Source organism: Vanellus vanellus, assembly GCF_965231255.1.
Source record: "Vanellus vanellus genome assembly, chromosome: 11".
Classification (NCBI taxonomy): domain Eukaryota; kingdom Metazoa; phylum Chordata; class Aves; order Charadriiformes; family Charadriidae; genus Vanellus; species Vanellus vanellus.
In genome coordinates this window covers 22,819,321-22,840,394 of record NC_138916.1, presented here as the reverse complement: position 1 = coordinate 22,840,394, position 21,074 = coordinate 22,819,321, and the positions used below count along the sequence as shown (strand labels likewise).

The 21,074-nt window shown below is 36.0% G+C and overlaps 2 protein-coding genes across 2 annotated transcripts in view; one reads left to right on the top strand and one right to left on the bottom strand.

Moving 5' to 3' along the window:
* The window catches only part of LCTL (lactase like), a gene marked incomplete at both ends in the record, with an annotated part of 7,389 nt that extends 1,597 nt beyond the window's left edge, over positions 1-5,792 (top strand). The window contains 10 exons of the mRNA XM_082488966.1: positions 435-522; positions 781-890; positions 1,185-1,313; positions 1,834-1,929; positions 2,619-2,673; positions 2,767-2,928; positions 3,661-3,935; positions 4,301-4,427; positions 4,889-5,088; positions 5,751-5,792. Coding sequence (XP_082345092.1) covers positions 435-522; positions 781-890; positions 1,185-1,313; positions 1,834-1,929; positions 2,619-2,673; positions 2,767-2,928; positions 3,661-3,935; positions 4,301-4,427; positions 4,889-5,088; positions 5,751-5,792 — 1,284 coding nt within the window. The remainder of the gene's footprint in view (positions 1-434; positions 523-780; positions 891-1,184; positions 1,314-1,833; positions 1,930-2,618; positions 2,674-2,766; positions 2,929-3,660; positions 3,936-4,300; positions 4,428-4,888; positions 5,089-5,750) is intronic.
* Positions 5,793-8,844: 3,052 nt separating this feature from the next.
* Positions 8,845-20,809, bottom strand: ZWILCH (zwilch kinetochore protein). Its single transcript, XM_082488632.1, has 18 exons — positions 20,718-20,809; positions 20,448-20,499; positions 18,856-18,951; positions 18,623-18,741; positions 17,766-17,962; positions 17,196-17,275; positions 16,749-16,904; positions 16,436-16,507; positions 16,002-16,095; positions 14,822-14,877; positions 13,432-13,534; positions 12,309-12,388; positions 11,944-12,100; positions 10,918-10,946; positions 10,385-10,521; positions 10,019-10,114; positions 9,811-9,929; positions 8,845-9,137 (listed from the first exon to the last, which is right to left on the bottom strand). Exons 1-18 carry the CDS (start codon positions 20,771-20,773, stop codon positions 9,046-9,048), a joined length of 1,791 nt encoding a protein of 596 aa, XP_082344758.1. The 5' UTR covers positions 20,774-20,809; the 3' UTR covers positions 8,845-9,045.
* Positions 20,810-21,074: the final 265 nt, after the last annotated feature.

Sequence of the window (21,074 nt, the reverse complement as noted above, 5' to 3'; positions counted from 1 at the left end):
AGTAAATGAAAGCCTGTGTAATTATGTTTTTGTGCCTAAGTTGGAATGTTTGAGGTCAAAATTTACAGGTTTATATTCTTTTTTAAATCATGCATATTACAAATTCTGACATAAATATAATTGTGTTACAGAATACCTCAACAATTTTTTCTGTCCTCTATGTGGTGGTGAAAAGACTCAGTTTCCATAGTTGTTAACACAAAATGTTACAGGACTTCTTTGGAGAGTGAAGAAAAAAAAACGGTTAAAAAGGAAGCGTACAAGTCGGAAGAGCCATCATCTTAAAGAAAACGCAGAAAAAAAGTAACTGATGGAATCCTCTTTTGTTCAAGTCATCTATAGATTTTCTGCATTCAATACTATTTAAGACATGAATAACTGAAGAGTTATTCTGCTTGGACTCAAGATATGGTAATTGGATTTTCTTTTCACAGGATGACATTCAGTTACTGAAGGAGCTGAAAGTTAATCACTATCTATTCTCTATCTCATGGCCTCGGATTATGCCCACTGGCATCAAAAGTAAGCATAGAAATTTCACCATATTCTTACCAGTATTAGTAGGCAAGTAATTTTACTCAAGTATACCAGAGTTGTTTAACATTACTGTTAAATAGATTTATGTTACTTTGTCTGCAGAACAGAGTTTAACAATTACGCATTCATTACAGTACACCCATCACTGTAATGTAAAATTCCTTGGTTAAAGTTTTTTGATTTCTATTCTTCCAGTTATTTGAAAAAAAGTCCAGGTAATTTCTTGTCTGTGTGTTTCATCAGCAGAGCAATTGAATGAGAAGGGAATACAGTTCTACAATGATACAATTAATAGTCTTCTGGAAAACAATATTATCCCTATTGTAAGCCTCTACCACTGGGATCTTCCACAGGTTAGACAATAGTTAAATTAGTGAAATGTTCGATATAAACACTTCTGGCAGGAAATTTATTTCTAAGTTTAAGGACTGTGTGTACTTTAGAAAAATGTTTAAAAGCGCCTGCGTGCTTTTAAGTGTGCTTATAATTATTTTGTATTCATTTGCATTTTATATACATTGCAGTTTATATACACTGAAGTTTTGAAAAATATCCTCTGAGCTACTAAAATACAAATAAAAGTCTTTGTTAATAGGCAGATGAACTTAAAATAACATTATTGATTCTTGAAATTCTTATTTACAAAGGTTCTCCAAGAAAAATATGGTGGCTGGCAAAATATAAGCATGATAAATTATTTTAATGATTATGCAAATCTGTGTTTTGAGAAGTTTGGCGATCGTGTGAAACACTGGATTACTTTTAGTAATCCTTGGGTAAGTTATCAACATTTTCCTTCCAATCACTCCCATTACACAGTTCTGCTCCCAAAATTCTGTGAAAGTGACACTACAGGAAGTAGGTTAAAAATTGGAGAGAGACTTGTGTCATTAATCTTTGTGCCCCAAAATCTCAGTGGTCAGATTCCGCACAAGGGCAGAGTTTTAAGACATGAAATTCCAGTGAAGTTTTGAAAAAACATCAGCTGGAGAGAGGCACAGAACTCAGGAAGGCAGTTATAACTTGCCAATTGTGCATTTCGCCGGGGAACAGCAAGCTGGCGAGTCAGCCCACTAACGCTAGTCACCAACACATTGTTTCCAACAAGCCACAGCATATTATCAACCAAGCGGTGGGGCAGTAGATGGGAGCCAAGGGGAGGGGAAGGAAAAAGGGGACTGGAGTAAGTAAGAGAGAGACGGATCGTGTGGAAGAGCACAAGATCGAAGTCCATCGGACAGAAGCAAATTCATTAGCTCTGTTGTTCAAAGAATAACTAACTCTATGTATTTGTAGGCAGTTGCTGAAAAGGGTTATGAAACAGGAGAACACGCACCAGGACTGAAGCTCGGTGGATGCGGAGCATACAAAGCAGCGCACCATATAATAAAAGTAAAACTAAAATCGTGCTTCAAATTATGTGTAAATTAAGAATTTTTAGCAGACTAAGGTTTTTTGATTCTGCCCTTTAAAACAGAAATATTGGTTTTTTTCAATGATGTAATTTCCAACCAGCACATCAAAATTATCACCTGACTTTAAACCACCAATGTATATTCAGGTGTAGCATGAAAGGCTAGGTCCTTGATGTGACACTTGCAACAACTTACATTTTTCCCTTATAATTTGTGTCCCTTTTACAGTATGTTTCAAACTGCTTAAATAAGAAAATATCCAGGCTACTCTAGAAACAAAGAATAAAATTCTGACCTCTTGAAATGAACCTGAATTTTGTGAGCGACTTCAGTAATGCTAGCTCTTTTAAAAATAAAGTTTTACTTGCCTGAATAGTCTAGGCAAAGACATCCAATGACTGGAGACACTGGACAAAATGCTATACTGAATGCTGTGTATTAAGTTCATGGGGACCTCCTGGAATTTAGGGAAGGAATCTTGCATAAATGCTTTTTTGACATCTGATATGAAAGGAAAGCTTCCACAATATACATAAAAGAAATTATGTGATATCTTCAGACACACCTTAGTGCAAAAACTACTCTTGATCTTCACTAGCTTTCTATACTGACTATGGCATATCAGATTAAAATGTGCATATGATTATTTTTTTTTTTAACTTACAGACTCATGCGAAGGTATGGCACTCTTACAATAACACATGGCGTAGCGAGCAGCAAGGTAATAAGGATTCACTCTGTAATTATGCTTCTATTTATATTAAGGGCTTAAAGATTACGCATAAACTGCAGAATTGTCCCTTTGTGTTTTAAGGTATGGTTGGAATTTCCCTAACTAGTGGCTGGGGTGAACCTGTTGATCCACACAGCCAAACAGATAGAGACGCTGCTGAAAGATATATACAGTTTCATTTGGGATGGTTTGCAAATCCAATTTACAGAGGAGACTATCCAGAAGTTATGAAGAATTATGTAGGTAAGCGCCAGTAATGGACTATAGCATGAATAAATTACACACTTACAGCATATTATAATGGAATAGCCCCTGACCAACGTGTAGTTTAGTCAAGTATGAGGACACAGGTGAGACAAGGCTAAGGAACAAATAGCCCACGGACGAGACACAGCTCCTGAGCAGTTTCAGCCACATACCAGAACAAAAAAGTTCTAGAGCTGCTGTTGTGCACACCTGAGCGCTCCAAACCGGAAAGAAAGCCACTACCTCAGTTTTCAGTCATAGTCCATTTTTAGCAGCCTAACCAAAACAGGGAGTTGTTAAATATTTTTCTGGATCTTCCACCTAAGGACAAAGAAACAGCAGTTTTTCATCACTAAAGTTTGCATGTCTACAGGGTTCCACTATCTTTGTTTCACAGAATGAAGCAGATAGGCAATGCACCCAGCAGCAAAGCACTTCTGTTCTTGTCACATTATGTTTCCAAGCGTTTTGTTGACATTTATCATGGTCTTCGGGGGAAAAAAAAACACCCGCACAACACTTTAATTCACTGTCTTCTCCATATATTGTACCCATCTTACTTCCCCAAACCAAAAGGATGAAAGATTATTTAATCTTAAAAAAGCAATCAAACTGAACTGTCCTTTACACTAACACTAAGTTCAGGAAAACCGTATTTATTGCTGGTGAGGCAAAGAAAACAAATTTCTGTGCTCCTTAGAAGTATGTTTCCTATAATTATTTTGATAGGTAGGAAGAGTGCCCAGCAGGGCCTGGGGACATCAAGATTACCAACTTTCTCAGTGCAAGAGAAAACCTATATTAAAGGCACATCGGATTTCCTGGGAATAGGTCATTTTACTACTCGTTATGTTCTACAGAAGAGTTTTCCCTTTCTACAAGCGTCCAGTTACCACACTGACCGTGATTTGGCTGAACTGGTGGACCCAAAATGGCCAGCTCCAGGACCTAAATGGTTATATTCTGTGCCTTGGGGATTCAGAAGATTACTCAACTTCATTAAGGTGATTACAGAGTAATTCTTGAATAGAAAATGAACAAAACCTCTGGTTACATGCTGAAGCTGCAGGAGCTGCACTTACACTATTTTAGATTTTCAACAGTTTCACTTATAATTTGTCTTGCCATACTGGGAAGTTTCTTTGCAAAAGAAACCTACTTTAATTTCAGTTCAGAAGTCTACAGAATTCAGTAATTTTAAAATAAAAGCCATAGTTAACTTAATTTCTAGTTACACATTTTTCTTACTAAAGGTAACTACGTAAATCTAGAAAACTGCTTTTAATACATTTTACCAGGAATCTCATGTTCTGTCAAAATAAGATGATTCTGTTTATATGAACCAGTCTAAGCATATCTTTGTCTGCAGACACAGTATGGGAACCCTCTCATTTATGTGACAGAGAATGGCGTTTCTGAAAAGGTACAGTGTACTCAACTGTGTGATGAATGGCGGATAGAGTATCTGAAAGGATATATTAATGAAATTCTGAAAGGTAACTTTAAAAACATCTTTTCAGTGCATGAGCTTTTTGAGCGTTTTCACCTTCTGATTATGTTTTACTCTTGTAAATTACATCATAGAGAAATATTCACAGATCAAGACGGACAGCAAACTAGGCTACTAAATTTTCACAAAAACGACAACCTAGCCAAACGTACTGATGCTAACAAATACAATAACTTACATGAGGGTTAATATTATAACAGATCATCAGTTTGAAAAGGAGAAAGGACAAATTGCACCTAATTACCATTCTTACAGAGCTCTAGTACCTCTAGGCTAAAGATAACATTTTCAAAGAATCTAAATTACTTTATACTTTGCCATTTTTCTGTTCTCCTCTCCCCCTCCCCATCTCCTTCTGGTGTAAAACAAAACACCTACAGAACCATATTTTAAGGACGACAAACATAGGCAACAAGTTTAACAGAATCATTTGTATTCTGTTTACAGCTCTAAATGATGGTGTTAACATCAGAGGTTATACTGCCTGGTCACTGCTGGATAAATTTGAATGGAACAAAGGCTTCTCTGAACGATTTGGATTTTATCACATTGATTTTAAAAACAAGAACAAACCACGATACCCAAAGGCATCTGTTGACTATTATAAGAAGATTATCAGTGCAAATGGATTCCCAAATTCAAGAGAGGTGATGTCAATTGCTATTTTGTTCTTTTTTTTAATTTTTTTTTCTTCAATGGGCAGATATCACATTGAAATTCATGAAACAACTTGCATGAATATGGTACATGAAATGACACTTTGGTTCTGTAAGTTAGGGATGTGTTAAATACAGAGGCCTCCAGAGACAGAGCAAATGGGAACAAGCCTCAGTTACGTTTCTAAAGCACTTCACAAACTCTAATTAGACTTACTGAAGTGATCAAAAATTCTGAATTGTAAGTTACCAGTGCTCTGTCAGATTTCTAGGCAGAAAATTACACATGCGTGCTACCTTATTGGAAAATAATATGGAATATATTCTGTGCTTTTTAAAACTTTATTTAACAATAAACTATAAGAAATATATTGCAATAAAAACCACAAAGAAACTTTTCAGAAAATCATGTGTTGACAGAATAAAATAGTTCCAAGTCAGTTTTAAGGGACAAATGTTCAGGAACAGAGAAGAAGCTGCTGTGAATGAGACAGAATATTACGGTCTAATAGAACTGCTGCATGTCAACCTTCTCAGGTGGGAAATTGGTATCAGAAGGCCATGGACACTTGCTCTACCACACACCAACTCCTTGCTACAGGTATTGTATGTCTTCTGTTTTGTTTTATAAAAGCATATTATGTATCTTTCAGATTTTAAAGTTCTCTGTGAATACTACTATTAGCAGGTCCTAAAAGGAATTTTATCCCTGAAAGCACAGCTGCTTTCCAATAAAGCAGCCTCTAAAGAAACACGTCCCCATTTACTCTCTCCAACTAAAATCACTGTAGCTAAACAGATCAACTGTGGATGTTAATGGAATACACAAACTGAAAGAGTTACTATTTAAAATGAAGCCTAAGGATGACAGTATTCTCCTTAAAATACTAAAAGTGCTAAGTGCTCTTTCAAATGTAAAACAAACCCGGACAAATCAAGACAACCGTGCAGACAGAAAACATCCAAAATATTTGACTTCTATATACAAGAGGACCATTAAAAAATGGGCTAAGTACTAGCCTATGGTAGTGTCAAGCCACGTTTCTTCTCTTTCATGTTCCCAGTAACAAAGCTAACAACAGCAAAACTTAGAGCAGTTGCTCCAGAATACATAATACAGCAGACACTGCCTGAAATTTCCACAGTGCCAGGCTAATCCATCTCGCTTAAAACCTTCCCAATGTAATTCAGGACCTTTCATAATTCCTGAACTAGGAGAACAGCCTACCACCGTGGATTTCTGAAATTTTTATGAAAGATGAAATAAGTATTAAAGCCTCATAGGAAGGACGAGATAAATTCCACATGGTAGAGAACATCAAAGCAGTCATCCTCAGTTTATCCTACTTCACCTCAACTGCTGAGTTATATGTTCTATGTGAATTAACTGTGTTTACTGAACTCTTTGAAGCTTATCTGTGGAGCAAAATTCTACAAAATAAAACCCATTTAATTCTTTAAAGAGTTACAAAACAATCATAAAAAGGATAAAGTGCTTCCCTCTGACAATTTTCTTTTTGACCCTTCCCTTGGCAGGGGGTGAGGGGGGAGGCAGGGAATAAAAATCAAAGGAACAGTAGGATGCTGCTAATGCACTGAAGCTAATTCATAGTAAGCACAATTTCTGCAGCCCTTTGAGCACAGACATATCTTCAAAAATTTATCTTAGAAAGAAAAAAAGGAGCGAAAACTGTCATGGATTTGCTCCAACTTTTGCAGACGTATGACATTTTTTTGTTTGTTTTGATTGCTGTTTATGCCAATGTCAACTTTGATGAAATAATTTTAACCATAATGTTCAAAAAATCCTTAATCTACGTTAACTCTAAGTTAACAATTAGTATACTGCAGAAGATTTAAATTTCTTACATATTACTCATTTCTCAAATTTTAGATTCCCTCATTACTCACATGGAAAAGGTGACAGAGATTGTTCTTCCTACAGTTTTCACACTCTGCATACTCATCAGTATTGTCCTACTAATATTCTACCTTCGAAATCATAGATAAAATTGCATGCTTACACACATCTTCATTTTGCATAATAAATAAAATGCAACTGTTTTATTATATTGGTTAGTTTAACACAGATGCCTCATTATACCACCGTAAAGATAAAGAAATATTACTTTACCTATCCACCAAGCACTTTTATAGTTTTTTCCTATTCAATTCCCAAAACAATTTAATTTTTCTTTTATCAAAATCACAAGTATATTATTTTCCTGCATTACTTTCTACTAATTTTAACTAGCAGATTTTATGTTTCTTCTTATTTTGGAAACTACTATATTTTTTTGTTCACCAGAAAAAAAAGGTTAGCTAAGATTAAAGTGATTCAAGTCTTGCCAGTACAAATTGCAAGTGATTAAAAGCTGCTTGCGAAGTCTGATTCCAGTCTGATCATGAACAGACTTTTAATTAGCATGTAACTGCTATTTGAAAGAAAGAGATATATAATTTTAAAATAGAAAAGGATTTAGATATTCCAAGAACACTGCTTAAACATTAACTTATTCTTCATGTCTAAAAGTTAGGATAATATATGCCTTACTATTTAGGTGTGGAGAAGAATTATTTGAAGTGATTAATCAGAGATGACAACTACCGAGTCAGATTTAAACCAAGGACTCTTATTGCTCCAGTTTTGTTTACAGGGAACTAGGTTACCTCATACAACTGTGTAATATATAATGCACATTTCTGTATGTAATAAGTAAACCAAGCACTTCCAGAATGTAATATTCCACCTCAAATTCAATTCTACTGCAGGTAGGAACAAGTTAAGTACATGATTATAAAAAATTTGTTCCAGAATATGGCCAGCTGGCTATATTTGACCTTCTGTTGTGCTTGAAATGATTCCTCTAAAGCAAAGCAACAAACACGTTTCCTATTTAGCTTGCGCTGTATTTTCAACATTGCATGTGCATATACTGAATGCAGAGTAGCAGTACATAAATCCAAAAAAAAGGAGACCTTGTTCTTAGCTTCTCCTCAAAGGCTATTAAACTGATAGTTATTAAGATGTAATGTTAGGAAAGGGGTAAGAAATAAGATTTACTGAGGAGAAACCAGAAACGATAGAAATGTATTGTTTCTAAAAAGCATGAATATTGGGGGTTTCCTTACTTATCAATAGTCAATAGTTTCTTTTATGCAAAACATTTGTCTCAAATTATTTAATCAGCATATACTACATTATGTAATTGTTTAAAATTACGCTACCAAAACATTACATACCTTATCTAATCAACATAAGAACACACACAACTGTCAGCTCAATATATTTAAATGATTATGCCCAGCCAATCATACTGAACCTTTTTTTTTTTCCAACAAATTATGCAAAAGTATACAAGACAACACTTAAAATAATTCACTTTGCATTGAGGGGAAAAAAATGAATTTGAAGAGGAGAGAGAAGTATATCCAAGAACACTCCAAAATATAAATACAGGGACAAAGAAAATCAAATTATCAGAAGTTCACAGTGCCCTGGATGAAGAACTTTCCAAATATATCTGGGTGATGCAATGTCACTTGGCACCAGGAGAACATGACAATATTGCTTGTTTTGTTGGGTTAAGATAATTCACACTTTGAACAGTGTCTGATTACATTCTTAATGAATAAAAATAAAATAAAAAAAAAACAAAGTGCAGAACTTTATTGAATGTTTGTAAGTATACGAACAAAATATCTACTATATTTTCAAAATAATTATACTGTACATTCATAATTGCACAACATTTATAAAAAAACCTATGTGCAGATGAATTATGGCTGCATATGTCAGACTTCAAGTGCACTAAAGCAAGCAACACAGTAAGATGTACTGTTCTTCAAATGACAGAGTGTTTCTAAATATACTGTGGGGACACAGATAATACTGAACTTTCTCCTTTACTGTACCTTTCAAGTGCCTGCCTGCAGAGTAACATGCATTTATGTGAAATGCACCTGACTGCACTTAGCCATTGTAATGAAATACATTCTTTCTTCACTGCTTCCATTAATTGTCGAATCGGAAAAGAGACCTGCATAGACAAAAGAAAAAGATATGATTAGCCACTATTCTTAGAAAGAGAAATTGTAGAGATTAGTTCGTGGAGCAGCTTCAAGAACCGGTTTCAAAACTTTGGTTTTACTGAAAGGAGCACTTCACGACAAAAAAATTGAGCATGACAGGAAAGCTTTACCAAAGCATTAATCTGTATCAAACCTCACCCCAAAAAGGCAAACTATTTCTGTAGCAGTCTGTATGCTTAATTCTTCCCCATTCTTGTGCTTTTTCACTTGTTCTGCATTTGATTGCAGCAAGGCATGTCTTCTCTCCTTAGCACCTGCTTGCTTCTTTGACTAGAGGCCAGCATTTTAACAGGTAAATCTCTCTTCAAACCCATTAGCAAAAAACACTGGCAAAGATTTTAGAAATGTTATAAGATACTGTGTAAAATATTTAACAATCATGTCATATTTGGAACTATTCTGTCATTTTAGCATAACCCAGAGAAGGTGAGAAGGTCACCACTTTGTAAAAGTCTTTTACATTCTATAAACACTCTCTCGTCTTTTAATAAAAAGACAAAACATCATTTCACTTTTGCCGAAGATGTAAGTAAGAAAATGTTCAGATCCCCTGAACCCCTATAAAAACTGAATATGAAATGTGTACTTTCATTATTTCATTTCACCACAAATATTCCTTACCTGTATTGTTTGATGTCATATGTTCAACTGGAGGATTAGTACTAACTTGCCACGTTGTTTTAACCTCCTTCTGTCCATGCCCACTACTCATGTCCACCTTCCATATTTCTGGGTGATTACTGACAGAATAATCAAGACATGTCAAAATTCAGTCAGGTATTGAGTCACATCTGAATGTTAATGCTGCAAAGACTGAAGTTTCTCTTACTTTTGATAAAACTTCTTGACAGCTGCTGGTCTGATCGGCAGTTGAAACACGTGCTTCTCATTTAGAGGGTTTTCCTTATAATACTTCATGCAAATTCTACAACAGAAATCACCTGGTTACTAACTTTCTTTGTAGAAATGCCTGCAAAACACTGCATAAACCCCATTGGAAAATTAACTATACTCTTAGATTTTACAATTTCCTTTGTTTTTCAATTTTAGCCCCAAAGCAAAATTTAACAGCTACTTCTGCAGCCTCAATCATCAACATTAAGGAGGGTTGCTTTTTTTTTTTCTTTACAACTGTTGAAGAGAAACTATTTGTTATTGTCACTTAAAGAACAAGAAGTAAAAATGAAATACTTACTGTGTCAAAGGGAAGAGGTTCTCATGTTTAAACTGAAGTAAGACTGTACAGTTGACCATTATTTCCAGTATATGGTGAAGCTTTTGAACACGATGGACTTGTTCTTGTAGATCTACTGATGTAGAAATGAAGTAATCCTGGAACAGCAAACAGCTTCCACTCTTAACTGGACACTCAATTTCTACAGACACACAACACACCCTCAGTGTACTAAAATTATTTTCCTGCTTCTTTTGAGAAGCCAAAGTTTTAAGGATGGATGGCCCAGTAGAGTCAGAACAAAGTTCCATGCTATCAAAGTTCACTGTCCTGCCTGACAATGACCCGTATCAGATAACTAGGAAATAATATATGAATAAGAAAACAATATAATGACATTTCTGCAGTACATTGTTCTATCCTCATGATTTGCAATTCAGTTTCTCAGCTTATAGGAGTGATATGACTTGCTACCCACCATCAGCTAAGCGTGCTCTAATTTATACTGCTTTCAGAGTTTTAAAAAAAAAAAAAAAAAAAAAAAAGCATCTCACCAAGTAGGTTAATGTTGCAAGTTCCTGGCCTGTAAAATGAACAGGGGAAAAAAAATATTATTAAAATTTACTACATAGTGTCAGATGAAATATAAGCCACATTCAAGTAATCAAACAGGGAGTTCTACCAAAGAAAACTGCAAAGTCACTAAGACTGCAATGTTATTTATTGACATGATTACTTATTCAAAACAAGAAAAAAAATTTGAAAAGTCTCATGGTAGAGGCATTATTTTATTTACCAGCAAGGCTGCACAATGAAGAAACCCACCATATACTTTGAGACAACCACCTCATTGGGACTTACAGATTTACAAATAGTGAAAATAAAAAAGCAAATAAAAGAAAGAATGAAAACAGGACGACAAAGCAAGAAAAGAAATGAAGAGATGAATGAAAAGGAAGTGGGTAATAACAATGGCAAAACACAAATGCCTCACACAAATTAAAAAAAAAAATAAAGCTATTATACTGAAAACAAAACCACAATGTTTTCAAGGAAACATATACTGTACAAAAATCTTTCCACCCTAGCTTTTATTCCCAGTATAATATATACGTAAGAATAATCAAAAACCTCTTTCTAAATACTACAGACTGTACACACACAGTTATTACATATAAATACCCTTGCCTGATTTCCTTTTAACCATGTAGACCACAAAGGAAAAGACAGAGAGAGTACGAGGGTCTTATTTTTTCATCTACAGCAAACAGACAAGAAAACAAAACAGTCCACAACTATATAAATCTGGTATTTAGTTTACTTAAAGTTCAACCTAAAGGTTTTTTCAAATTGAAAAAGAAATATGCAGTTGTCCAAACTATAGTTATTTTGAAACCTATGCATTTTTTACATTTTGAAACCACATACAACTGAAAAGTACAGTTAATAAGGAGGCCAGAAACAGCACTTCAGCACATGGGAGCAGAAGAGAGATCAAGGTTACCAAAAACTTCATTATTTCCTGCATCGAGTACCTTTTCTCTTGAATTTCTAATCATGTTAACAGATACCAGGCTTACCTATGAAAAAACTGACATAATCCTTCTTCATCTTATCCAAACCAATCTCCAAGAGCATTTGAATCGGAGTGATGCCACTGAGGGAAATTACCTCTATCTTTCCATGATAAGACTGTTTAATCAATTTACTTAGCAAACTGCTACTCCCTTGATGAATCTAAAAATTAGAAAAGTTTTCTTGTGATGTAACTGTGTACAAAACAACATAAACATTGTTTAGAAGTACAACACCATGGAAGCAGAGGCAAACTGTGATATGTGAAAGTAATTTAAAAACAATACAACACAGAAATGAGGGGCAGTTAAGCGACAAGAACTGAAACAACTCAAAATTTTAACATTTATTGTGAAATACAAATACACACCCACGGCTGTATCTCATCACATTCCAGGGATTTTATGATCAGTGTGAAACACTCTATCAACTCCTGATAGGACCTGACACCTTAAGAAAAAAAGATGCAATATTTTATTTGTCAATCCAGGCTCTCTCTCCAGCTGTTAACTCAACATGTATTTGCAAGCTCAAAACCCATTTAAAGAATGATAACTGAAATGACAGATTGCACTGCTTTTTGTTAAGTTTGTCATATCATGACTTTAAAAAGGGCTACTCTAAAGAAACTGATCAAGAGAGACCACTGAACTGCATATGACTGTTAGAGAACAGCACCTGAGAAGCAGATTATCGTAACGCATTTTGGCTACGTTCTCTCTACATACATTGCAGCGCAAGACATTTCATGAATTTAACTTAACAACATCTATCTAGAATATGAACTATTAGTATCTATTTATCCAACTAACCGCTTCCTAAGCAAGAAACTAGCCTCCACACATTGTGCAGCTGACACTGCCCTTACGCAGGAACCAGGGCAGTCATCACAGTACATTTTAGCTATCTAGTTCCAATTCAAACACAACAGAGGTTGCACTGATAGAAATGAAAGGGATTTAAAAGCTACATACTCCATCCCTCAAACAGAACGCAGTTGTTATAATCTCTGGAACAGCTTAACAAAACTTAATTAGTAATTTGAAAAAACAGCAATAAAAAAATAAAAATGTATTTTACTGAAGGACTGTGAGCGCTATTACAACAATAATAAAGTTTGTGTGCAGCTTTGTCAGCTTAAAAATTCTCCTTCATATATAGAAAGACAAAAATTTTATAGGTAAGTAGTTTTTGGTTTTAGAGAAGATGAGTACTACCAATTGTTTAGTACCTTTTACAATTAAATAAAATGATCTCCTGCTAGATGTTGGCCTACCTTTATATGCTGTAAGAAAGTATATCATCTCACATACCTAAAATTAGCTCTTTTAGAAAAAGCCTGTAGATAACAATTTTCTGAAGAGCTGCTCAGTCTTTAAAACTCAGAAAAATTTATATTCATTTCTTTGAGAAAGCAATACAGTACAGTAGATACAGAGAACAGAAGAATTAAAGGAAAATAGATGGGGGAAAAAAAAACACAATACACTTACTTCTCATTTTGCACCATATTTGTTCAGCAAAATCGAGGTCTCCTCGCTCACTGAAGATTGATTTTATTGAACTGTCCACTGCAGCAGTGTCAGATTTGATTTTCTGAAAGAGTTAGTTTGTCTTAAGTAAAAAAGGACGCCTAAGATTCAAAGACCTTATGAATCTGAATTTTCTCCAGAGATCAAAATAGGGTGCAGCACTAATTTTTCCCCTTTTCCAGGGAAACTACCACATAGAAGCTACTAGTGCATAGTAATTTGGAAGCATATTTTTATTTAAAAGTGAGACTAATTCTTTTCAGAATTATCACACTAGATAATTGGCCCAGGAAGTGAAGCCTACTATCAAAAAGCCTTTTGATCATAGCCAAATAAGGCTCAACCAGACTGTCCATCAAAAAACAACTGCTTCGCTCAAGACACTCCTTTTTGCCTTACACGATACCTGGAGCATTGGTAAATAGCAAGAATATAGTCCAGCAATCATTAACTCAGAATGCGACCTACGCTACACTGAACTCATAGATGATTAAATAATTGTATGCATACCTAGCAGTGCCCTAGGAGGCCAAATTTAATGCATACGTAGACTCTCAGAACAGAGAACTATTTTGTTGTTATCCTGATTCTGAATATCTCTGGTTTAGCTGATATAGAAATCATTACATTTGTAGCTTATCAACAAAATGCAACTTCCCTCTCAATAAGAAAAAGGCCCAAACCTTTCCTTGTAGACTGAAAGGGAAAATTCTCAATATAACTAAAGACATTTTTATAATTTGAATTTGTCCATTGCTTTAGAATATCATAAACCTCTAGATAAATAGGACGGATATCTAATCAATACCATTAAATTGGCCCAAATTCATAAAATTAGGCAAGAAAATTAATGATAGAATACAATGGCACAAACGTCAGAGTTCCTGGAAGAAATTAGGACATCATGAGATTGATAACTTTAGGAGATGACAGACAATGATAAAGACAAGGGAGTGCATTTGCAGCTGATATAATACAGTTCAATTTGCAAGCTTTTCATAGTAAAAAGGAAGGGAAAGAAGCAAATCAAAATAGCTCCATGCCACTAAGTTATATAAAAAAATATGTATAATGGACACTGGTAGACCATTTAGAATTAAAAAAAAACAGAGAGGTTTTCTGAAGATAAAAATTACAGTGGACTTTCTATTAAAGGATAGCTATGGAATTCCTAATTTTGCCTGTAAGGCCTTCTTCCATTAGCAGAGACAGAAAGCAAGAGATCTATCTTTCTTTACATCTTTATATCTATGTATTTACATATATACATAAAAAAAATATACAAGACAGTCAAAACTTGAAATAACTAGTTATAAGGGAAACAAGGCAATCGGTAGGAAACTGTATATACCTCTGTTTCGTTCTTGTTTTCAGACATACAAAATCTATCCAGCTTGTTCTTTAAATCTAGTAGAGAAGAAAAATAAATTTCACCACTATGAAAAAAAATAAATCAAATCAATCATATGGGCACAAGTTAGAACACAGGAAGTTCCGTTCAAATACACGGAAACACTTCTTTACGGTGAGGGTGCCAGAGCACTGGCACAGGCTGCCCAGGGAGGTGGTGGAGTCCCCTTCCCTGGAGATTTTCAAGACCCGCCTGGATGCAGTCCTGAGTAATGTGCTCTGGGCAATCCTGCTTTAGCAGGGGAGTGGGACTAGATGATCTCTAGAGGTCCCTTCCAACTCTGAAAATTCTGTGATTCTGTATAAATCCCTGGGCATATCATAATTAACAAATACACTGACTGTATGGCCAATAGACAAACTTTACCTATTTAAAAATTGTTTTTACTGGGTAAGGGTATAGCCTGAAAAGATAATTTATTAATTTTTTTTATCATAAGCTATACATTTTCCCTGTATACATTTACTATATTCCGTTATCTAAGTATTAACTTGTTAAGTTCCAGTGTGGAAGCAGTAAGGGGTAGCAGGTGGTCTAATAAGTGTCTCTTTTTTCCACATGTATTTGTCAGAAAGCTTTTGTCTGTTTTATGTTTTGTCCAAGTTTTATCTACATACTAAAAAAAATTTACAGTTGCATTTGAAAAATCTCTCAGTGCATTCCGACATCTGATTCTCTTTTTAGATTTGTTTTCTAATATCTTAAACTTCTGAGAAGACACATATTGTTCACAACAGTTTCCAGAAGGAATCAGTAATTTTGGATGCTTCATTTTAAGATGTCATGAAAGTATTTTTTCCCACAACCAAAGGGACACTTAGTGAGCTTAGAAGTTCACGTGCACATCAGATAACTTGAAAGACACATGCAGAATGCTCTCAATTACTTTTTAAACGCAACTGTGTCATTTTATAAAAAAGAATTATTACTTTTATACAAGATATTAGGACAAGCAAAAATGACATATGTACTGACTAACCTATTTAACTGCTTTGTGCTGGTGGTTATAGCGTAGAAATTAACATATCTAATTCTAAAACTTTAAAAATTTTTATGTGGAATTTCCTTTTATTTCTGTGAAACGTGACATCCCTCTCCCCATGTAAAAAGTAGCAATTACCAGTCAGAAATTCCTGGACCAGTTCAACAGCTGATTCAGATTCTAAGGGCTCAGGCCACTCAGTCACACCCGTCTTCAAACCTTCAGCCAAAGCCTAATTGCAGTATAAAAATCAAAACAACACAAATCAGTTCATGTTTGAGGTTCTGCATGTGTCATACTTCAAAATGTATTTAACTTCTCCAAGAATCATGCATTTCTCTCTGTACAGCTAACCATGACTTCAAAACCTTCTTGAATTTCCTGGCTTTGGTGTTTATGAGTTGTCCTCTTTGTATTCAAGATTCCTAAAACTGAACTCAAAGTTTATTCCAAAATAAAAGCTTAAAGTTATCTTTGAAAAATCTGATGAAGTTTTAAATAAAGTAAGTTATTAACACATAAAATCATCACTCCATGTAAATCTGAAATTGGGATTTCTCACTTATACTTACAAGGAGAAACTGCAGTTCTCTATATAGCTGATATACAGGACTTCGGGGGTCCCCAGACTGCAGTGTAATATTCTGAAAGTTCCAGAAGTTTATGTCAGTTTCAAACTTTAGAAATCAAGAGTCCTAAAATTGTCATTAGTGAAATGCATATTAGCATAATCTATAATTTAGATTATGAACACATGGTGTTGCTTATTTAAAGAATAATAAACACAAATGGCAAGAGTCAAACTTGTTTTCTGTCCTTTACACTGCTCATGATTTAAGCTGTGAAAAGAGTTTGGATTTGTTTGCTATTTCTTTCTTGACTTACCAGAGTGGCAGCTGAAATTAGTGGGGGTGTCTCCAGAATCTTATTTACAGTATTCCATGTAATATCAACATATATATTGCTTTCAGATTCTACAATTGTGTCCTCTATTGGAGCAGCTCTAATAAGTTCATACTGAGCAGATCCTTTTGTCATCACCTTAAATGAACAGATTTAAAAAAAAATAAAAAACACCACCACAACACTGATTGTTTTGTACGTGTGCAAAAGAATTTTAAAAGCATTTCACACACACAAAAAAAGGCTAATATCAGACAAATGCATTACAGCATAGGGAGCTTAAACGTTACTTCAAAAGAGATTATACTATCGAGAAACTAAGATGAGTTTCTAAATAGAATCTATAAAGCTTCCCAAAACTAGCATCCTAAATCCAAAACCAGAGTTTTTAAACTTAGATTAGAGGCATGACAGACTGTAAAAACCTACAATAGATGAATGATGCTTCATTTTATGTGCCATTTTGAGCTCTTCCAGATTTGCAAAACAGGTTTTATCAGCTGTAGGACCTAGGAAAGAAAAAAAGTAAGAATCAAAAAAAAAAATTTAACAATCCAAATTTGGCACTTAAAATTAATTCTCAAATATTCCAAGTGCGACTCGTGTTGTCCTTTAGAAAGCAGGCTGCCTTCTTGAATTTATCCTATTGATACTAAGAGCTGGTGTTAACATACAAATGTTTAGTAAGAGTCAGCGCTCATATAAGGAAGGAGCTGAATGGGAGGAATTTCAATTTGCTAAGTTACTACACCTAAGTGAAGGTGGGCCTGCACAGATACTATTGCATTAAGTATATTAAAGATATTTCCCCCACATGGCATGGGTTAAAAACATCTTTTCTTTTCTCTCTCTCTCTCTTTTTTATTTCCCCCCGCCTTGTATTTTAAAACAGGTACCAAGCCAACATCACACAAAGGACAAAGACAGCATCACTACATCAATATTCCCATATTTTTAAGCCTTCCTCATTCAATTTTATGAGGAAGCTTATGACCTTACCATCACATGTAACCGTATAAAGATTGATTCCTGTGATTTTGTTTCCAGCTTTGAGAGGCTCAGCTCCAAGCCAACAAGTATGTTCAGGATCAGAACCATCACACCTTATCCAGAGAGGAGGAAACACAACCAGTTCACTTATCTCCAAGTGGGTCATGTTTGGATTTTGCACCATTGTATATAGGGAAATCAACTGCCTAGAGATATGAACAGGAAAAAAATAAGTACCAGCAAGCATAGCTAAATCTACCTTACATAAAACTTAACCCCTGTCTTCCATGCCTCATTAGCAGATATCAAATCATTTTAGAAAAAGAATGCAGTATCACAAAGCTCTTTTTACATGTAGAACAACAAAGTCACAAAGATTTCATAACTGAGAATATATTGAATATAATATTTTAGACTAAAAATTCTGAAATCATAACTGAATTTTACATTTTAAGCATGATAAAAGGATAAGTTAGTTAAGCGAACTAGTCACCATGTTTTGGTATCATGCCTTGGTATTTTAATAAAAGGCAAAGACTCCAAATAGATTTTTTTTTTTAACAGAAACCTTACAAAAACAAGCATTGAAGTCTTAGTAAGCTTTCTTTGCTCGCCTACACTCAGTCCCATTAACGTAATGGGACAGCTCACAAGTGCTTTTCCAGTACATTGACTTTAGCTACTTTGTTAGGAATACTTTTAGCCAGGGGAGCCAGGATGAAAAATGGTCATATCTCCTCACTAAACTAATGAGTAATTTAATTTTGGGGGATTCGAAATAACACAGGTTCTGAATACTAGGAAGAGAGAGAAAAGCTGCAAAAGAAAAATCACATCAAAAGGGGAGGCAGACCTCTGATACTTACTTTGCTCTGCTGACAGAGAGAGCCACTGGTCCAGAAGTCTGCTTTGGTAAAAGCTCAGAGGCATAAATAGCATCATCTGTTTTTGATTCTTCCATTGGGTCACTTTCTTCATTGTGTATCTTTAAGAGAAATGTATAGATAAGTCAAAAAATGCAAGATATGTGAAAACATCTGATGGGAATTCAAAAGTCCAGATTACATTTTCGAAATTCACAACTAACATACACACTTACTGTTTTCTGCAAAATATATATCATATTGTTTCCATTCCAAAATCTTTCAATGGGACTTTTGCAACTACCACCAATCAAACAGATCTCTACATCAGTCTGGAAAAAAACAAAACCAAAACTTTTTAATTCACTACATATAAATGATGTATTTCAGCATTTTTTAATACCAGAAATTGCAAAATTAACTAATTCCACAAACTGTTTTTATTGCAACCGTTCATGAATCTAAGGCTTTCAGAGTTCAGGAGAACAGTTACTGCATGCCATAGCTGGAAACAAATCAACTATGAAAACACAACAACTTTCAACAAACCAACATAGAAAATTTAATCTTTAACAGGTTGATTCTACAAGAAACCAAAAAGTTTGGTTCCATGAACAAAACTTCAGGTAATGCAAGATATAAGGGATCATCGCTGTCAAGTAATAACCACAGTCACCAGATGTCCTTGGGATGGAGAATACACATTTAAAGTAACATTAAAAATCAATCAATCACTTCTCTGAATTTCTCATGAGAGTTCTAAACACTCTTTGGAGACATTAAATAACTCAAACCTTTTCTTGAGAATGATGGGATATCAATCTTTACTTCAGCTTTTGCATACACACAGAGAAGTATTGCTTGATCCTTCACATCTAGTCTGTTTTTCACATTACTGTGTATTTAAATAATCACCTGATTTTATTTTCCAACTATTATCAAACTTATAGAAATCCCAAGATTAATACAACTAAATAGCTTTAGAAATTTTCCAGCCATTCCTTTGCTCCAAAAAGCCCTTAGAAGCACTTGCTATTTCCACACACACCCCAATGCCCCATAACAGCACTCGGACACAAACCGTGCCATCACAAGCTGCCGGTTTGAAGCATGAAAGCGGTACCTGAGGGCAGCGGCTGCAGCAGCTCCTTCCTCTCCCCCAGCAGCCGCCCACCCCACCGCCCACCTCCTGCGCTTCGCACCGCCCCCACCCCGTGACGCTCGCACTTCATCTTTACAATTATGTCGAACAAATTAAGTGTTAATAGGTGCAAAGAAAAAAAAAAACAAACAGGAGGGACGCAGTAACGAGCAGGGGGGTGAAGGCGGGCGCTGGCCCGGAGGGCCGTGTGAGGATTAAGACACGGACTCCAGAGTGTAGTAAATGAAATCCGCTTCATTAAGCAAGCTGCTCTTTATATGCTTTTCTACCAAGGCCAGTAATTTGCAACTTTACTTATTTACACCATCGCGTACTCTAAAAGATCACCCACCGAAAAGGGACTCTCTCTTCCCTGTGAGCAGCACCCCCTTATCTAGGGAGCAGCTTCACACAACTTCGTCGTCTGCCAAAACAGTGCTGCAGCTGCTTATTCCTCCCTATTAGTTCTACCGCACTTAACCCTTCTTTTGCCCCAGTCCTCCACAGGGCCGCGCTCTGGTACCGCGTCTCCTCCTCCGTCCTGATGCGGATCTGAAGAGGCATTGCTGAGGTAAAATTTCCCTTTTATGTGATATCCCCCCACATATCTCTGCTGTTGATCAACAGCTGCGCTTTTTAAGCATATAGACTCAGGTTACACAGCTGTATTTTCCCATATATATTTACCTCAAAGAGATACGGATGTTCAGGGATGCTTTCCCTTCCTTCTTCATATATTCTGAAAGGAAATAAAACGTTTAAGCATATAAAGTGGGGTTTTTTTTCGTCCGCGTTCCTCATTAAACACCAAGCTTAACTGCATAAACTACAACAATGCGGGTGTCCCATCAGAGCCTCAGCAGCCTCCCCGCTGGGCTCCCCCGCGCCCCAGACAGCCTTCCCGCCCGAGCCACCTCCCTCAGCGGAGCGGCCCCTCACGGCAGGGCCGGGACGCACCGGAGGAGGCGTCCGTACAGCTCCACAGCCGCCCGCCGCCGCCGCTCCGCGGCCATCGCCGCCCGCCGCAACCGAACCGCGCGCCTCGCCCGCCCCCCGCGGCACTACATTCGGGGCGGTGTGCCCAGGAAAGGCAAAAAAATTATTCTTCCCCTGCCCATGAGGGTTTTTGTTTATATTTATTCTCGCCGCACGCCTCCATATGAAAAAAAAAAAGGAATCCATCAATAATTTTATAATTTCTGTGGAAGTGAATGACTCGTCACGACGAATCCCTCCGCCAGAAAAAGAGTTCCCCGGTTTGGGAGGCGACCGAGCGCGACGGAGGCGCCCGGAGGGGGAGGACTCGGCACCGCG

Excerpts from the sequence above, each read along its gene's own strand:
- ZWILCH (XM_082488632.1), bottom strand. The coding sequence starts at position 20,773 with ATGGCCGCGGAGCGGCGGCGGCGGGCGGCTGTGGAGCTGTACGGACGC. Across the intron at positions 12,101-12,308 it reads GTGATGAGATACAGCCGTGG|ATTCATCAAGGGAGTAGCAG; the intron begins GTGTGTATTTGT and ends TCTAATTTTTAG. Across the intron at positions 10,947-11,943 it reads TTATGTCAGTTTTTTCATAG|GCCAGGAACTTGCAACATTA; the intron begins GTAAGCCTGGTA and ends TTCATTTTACAG.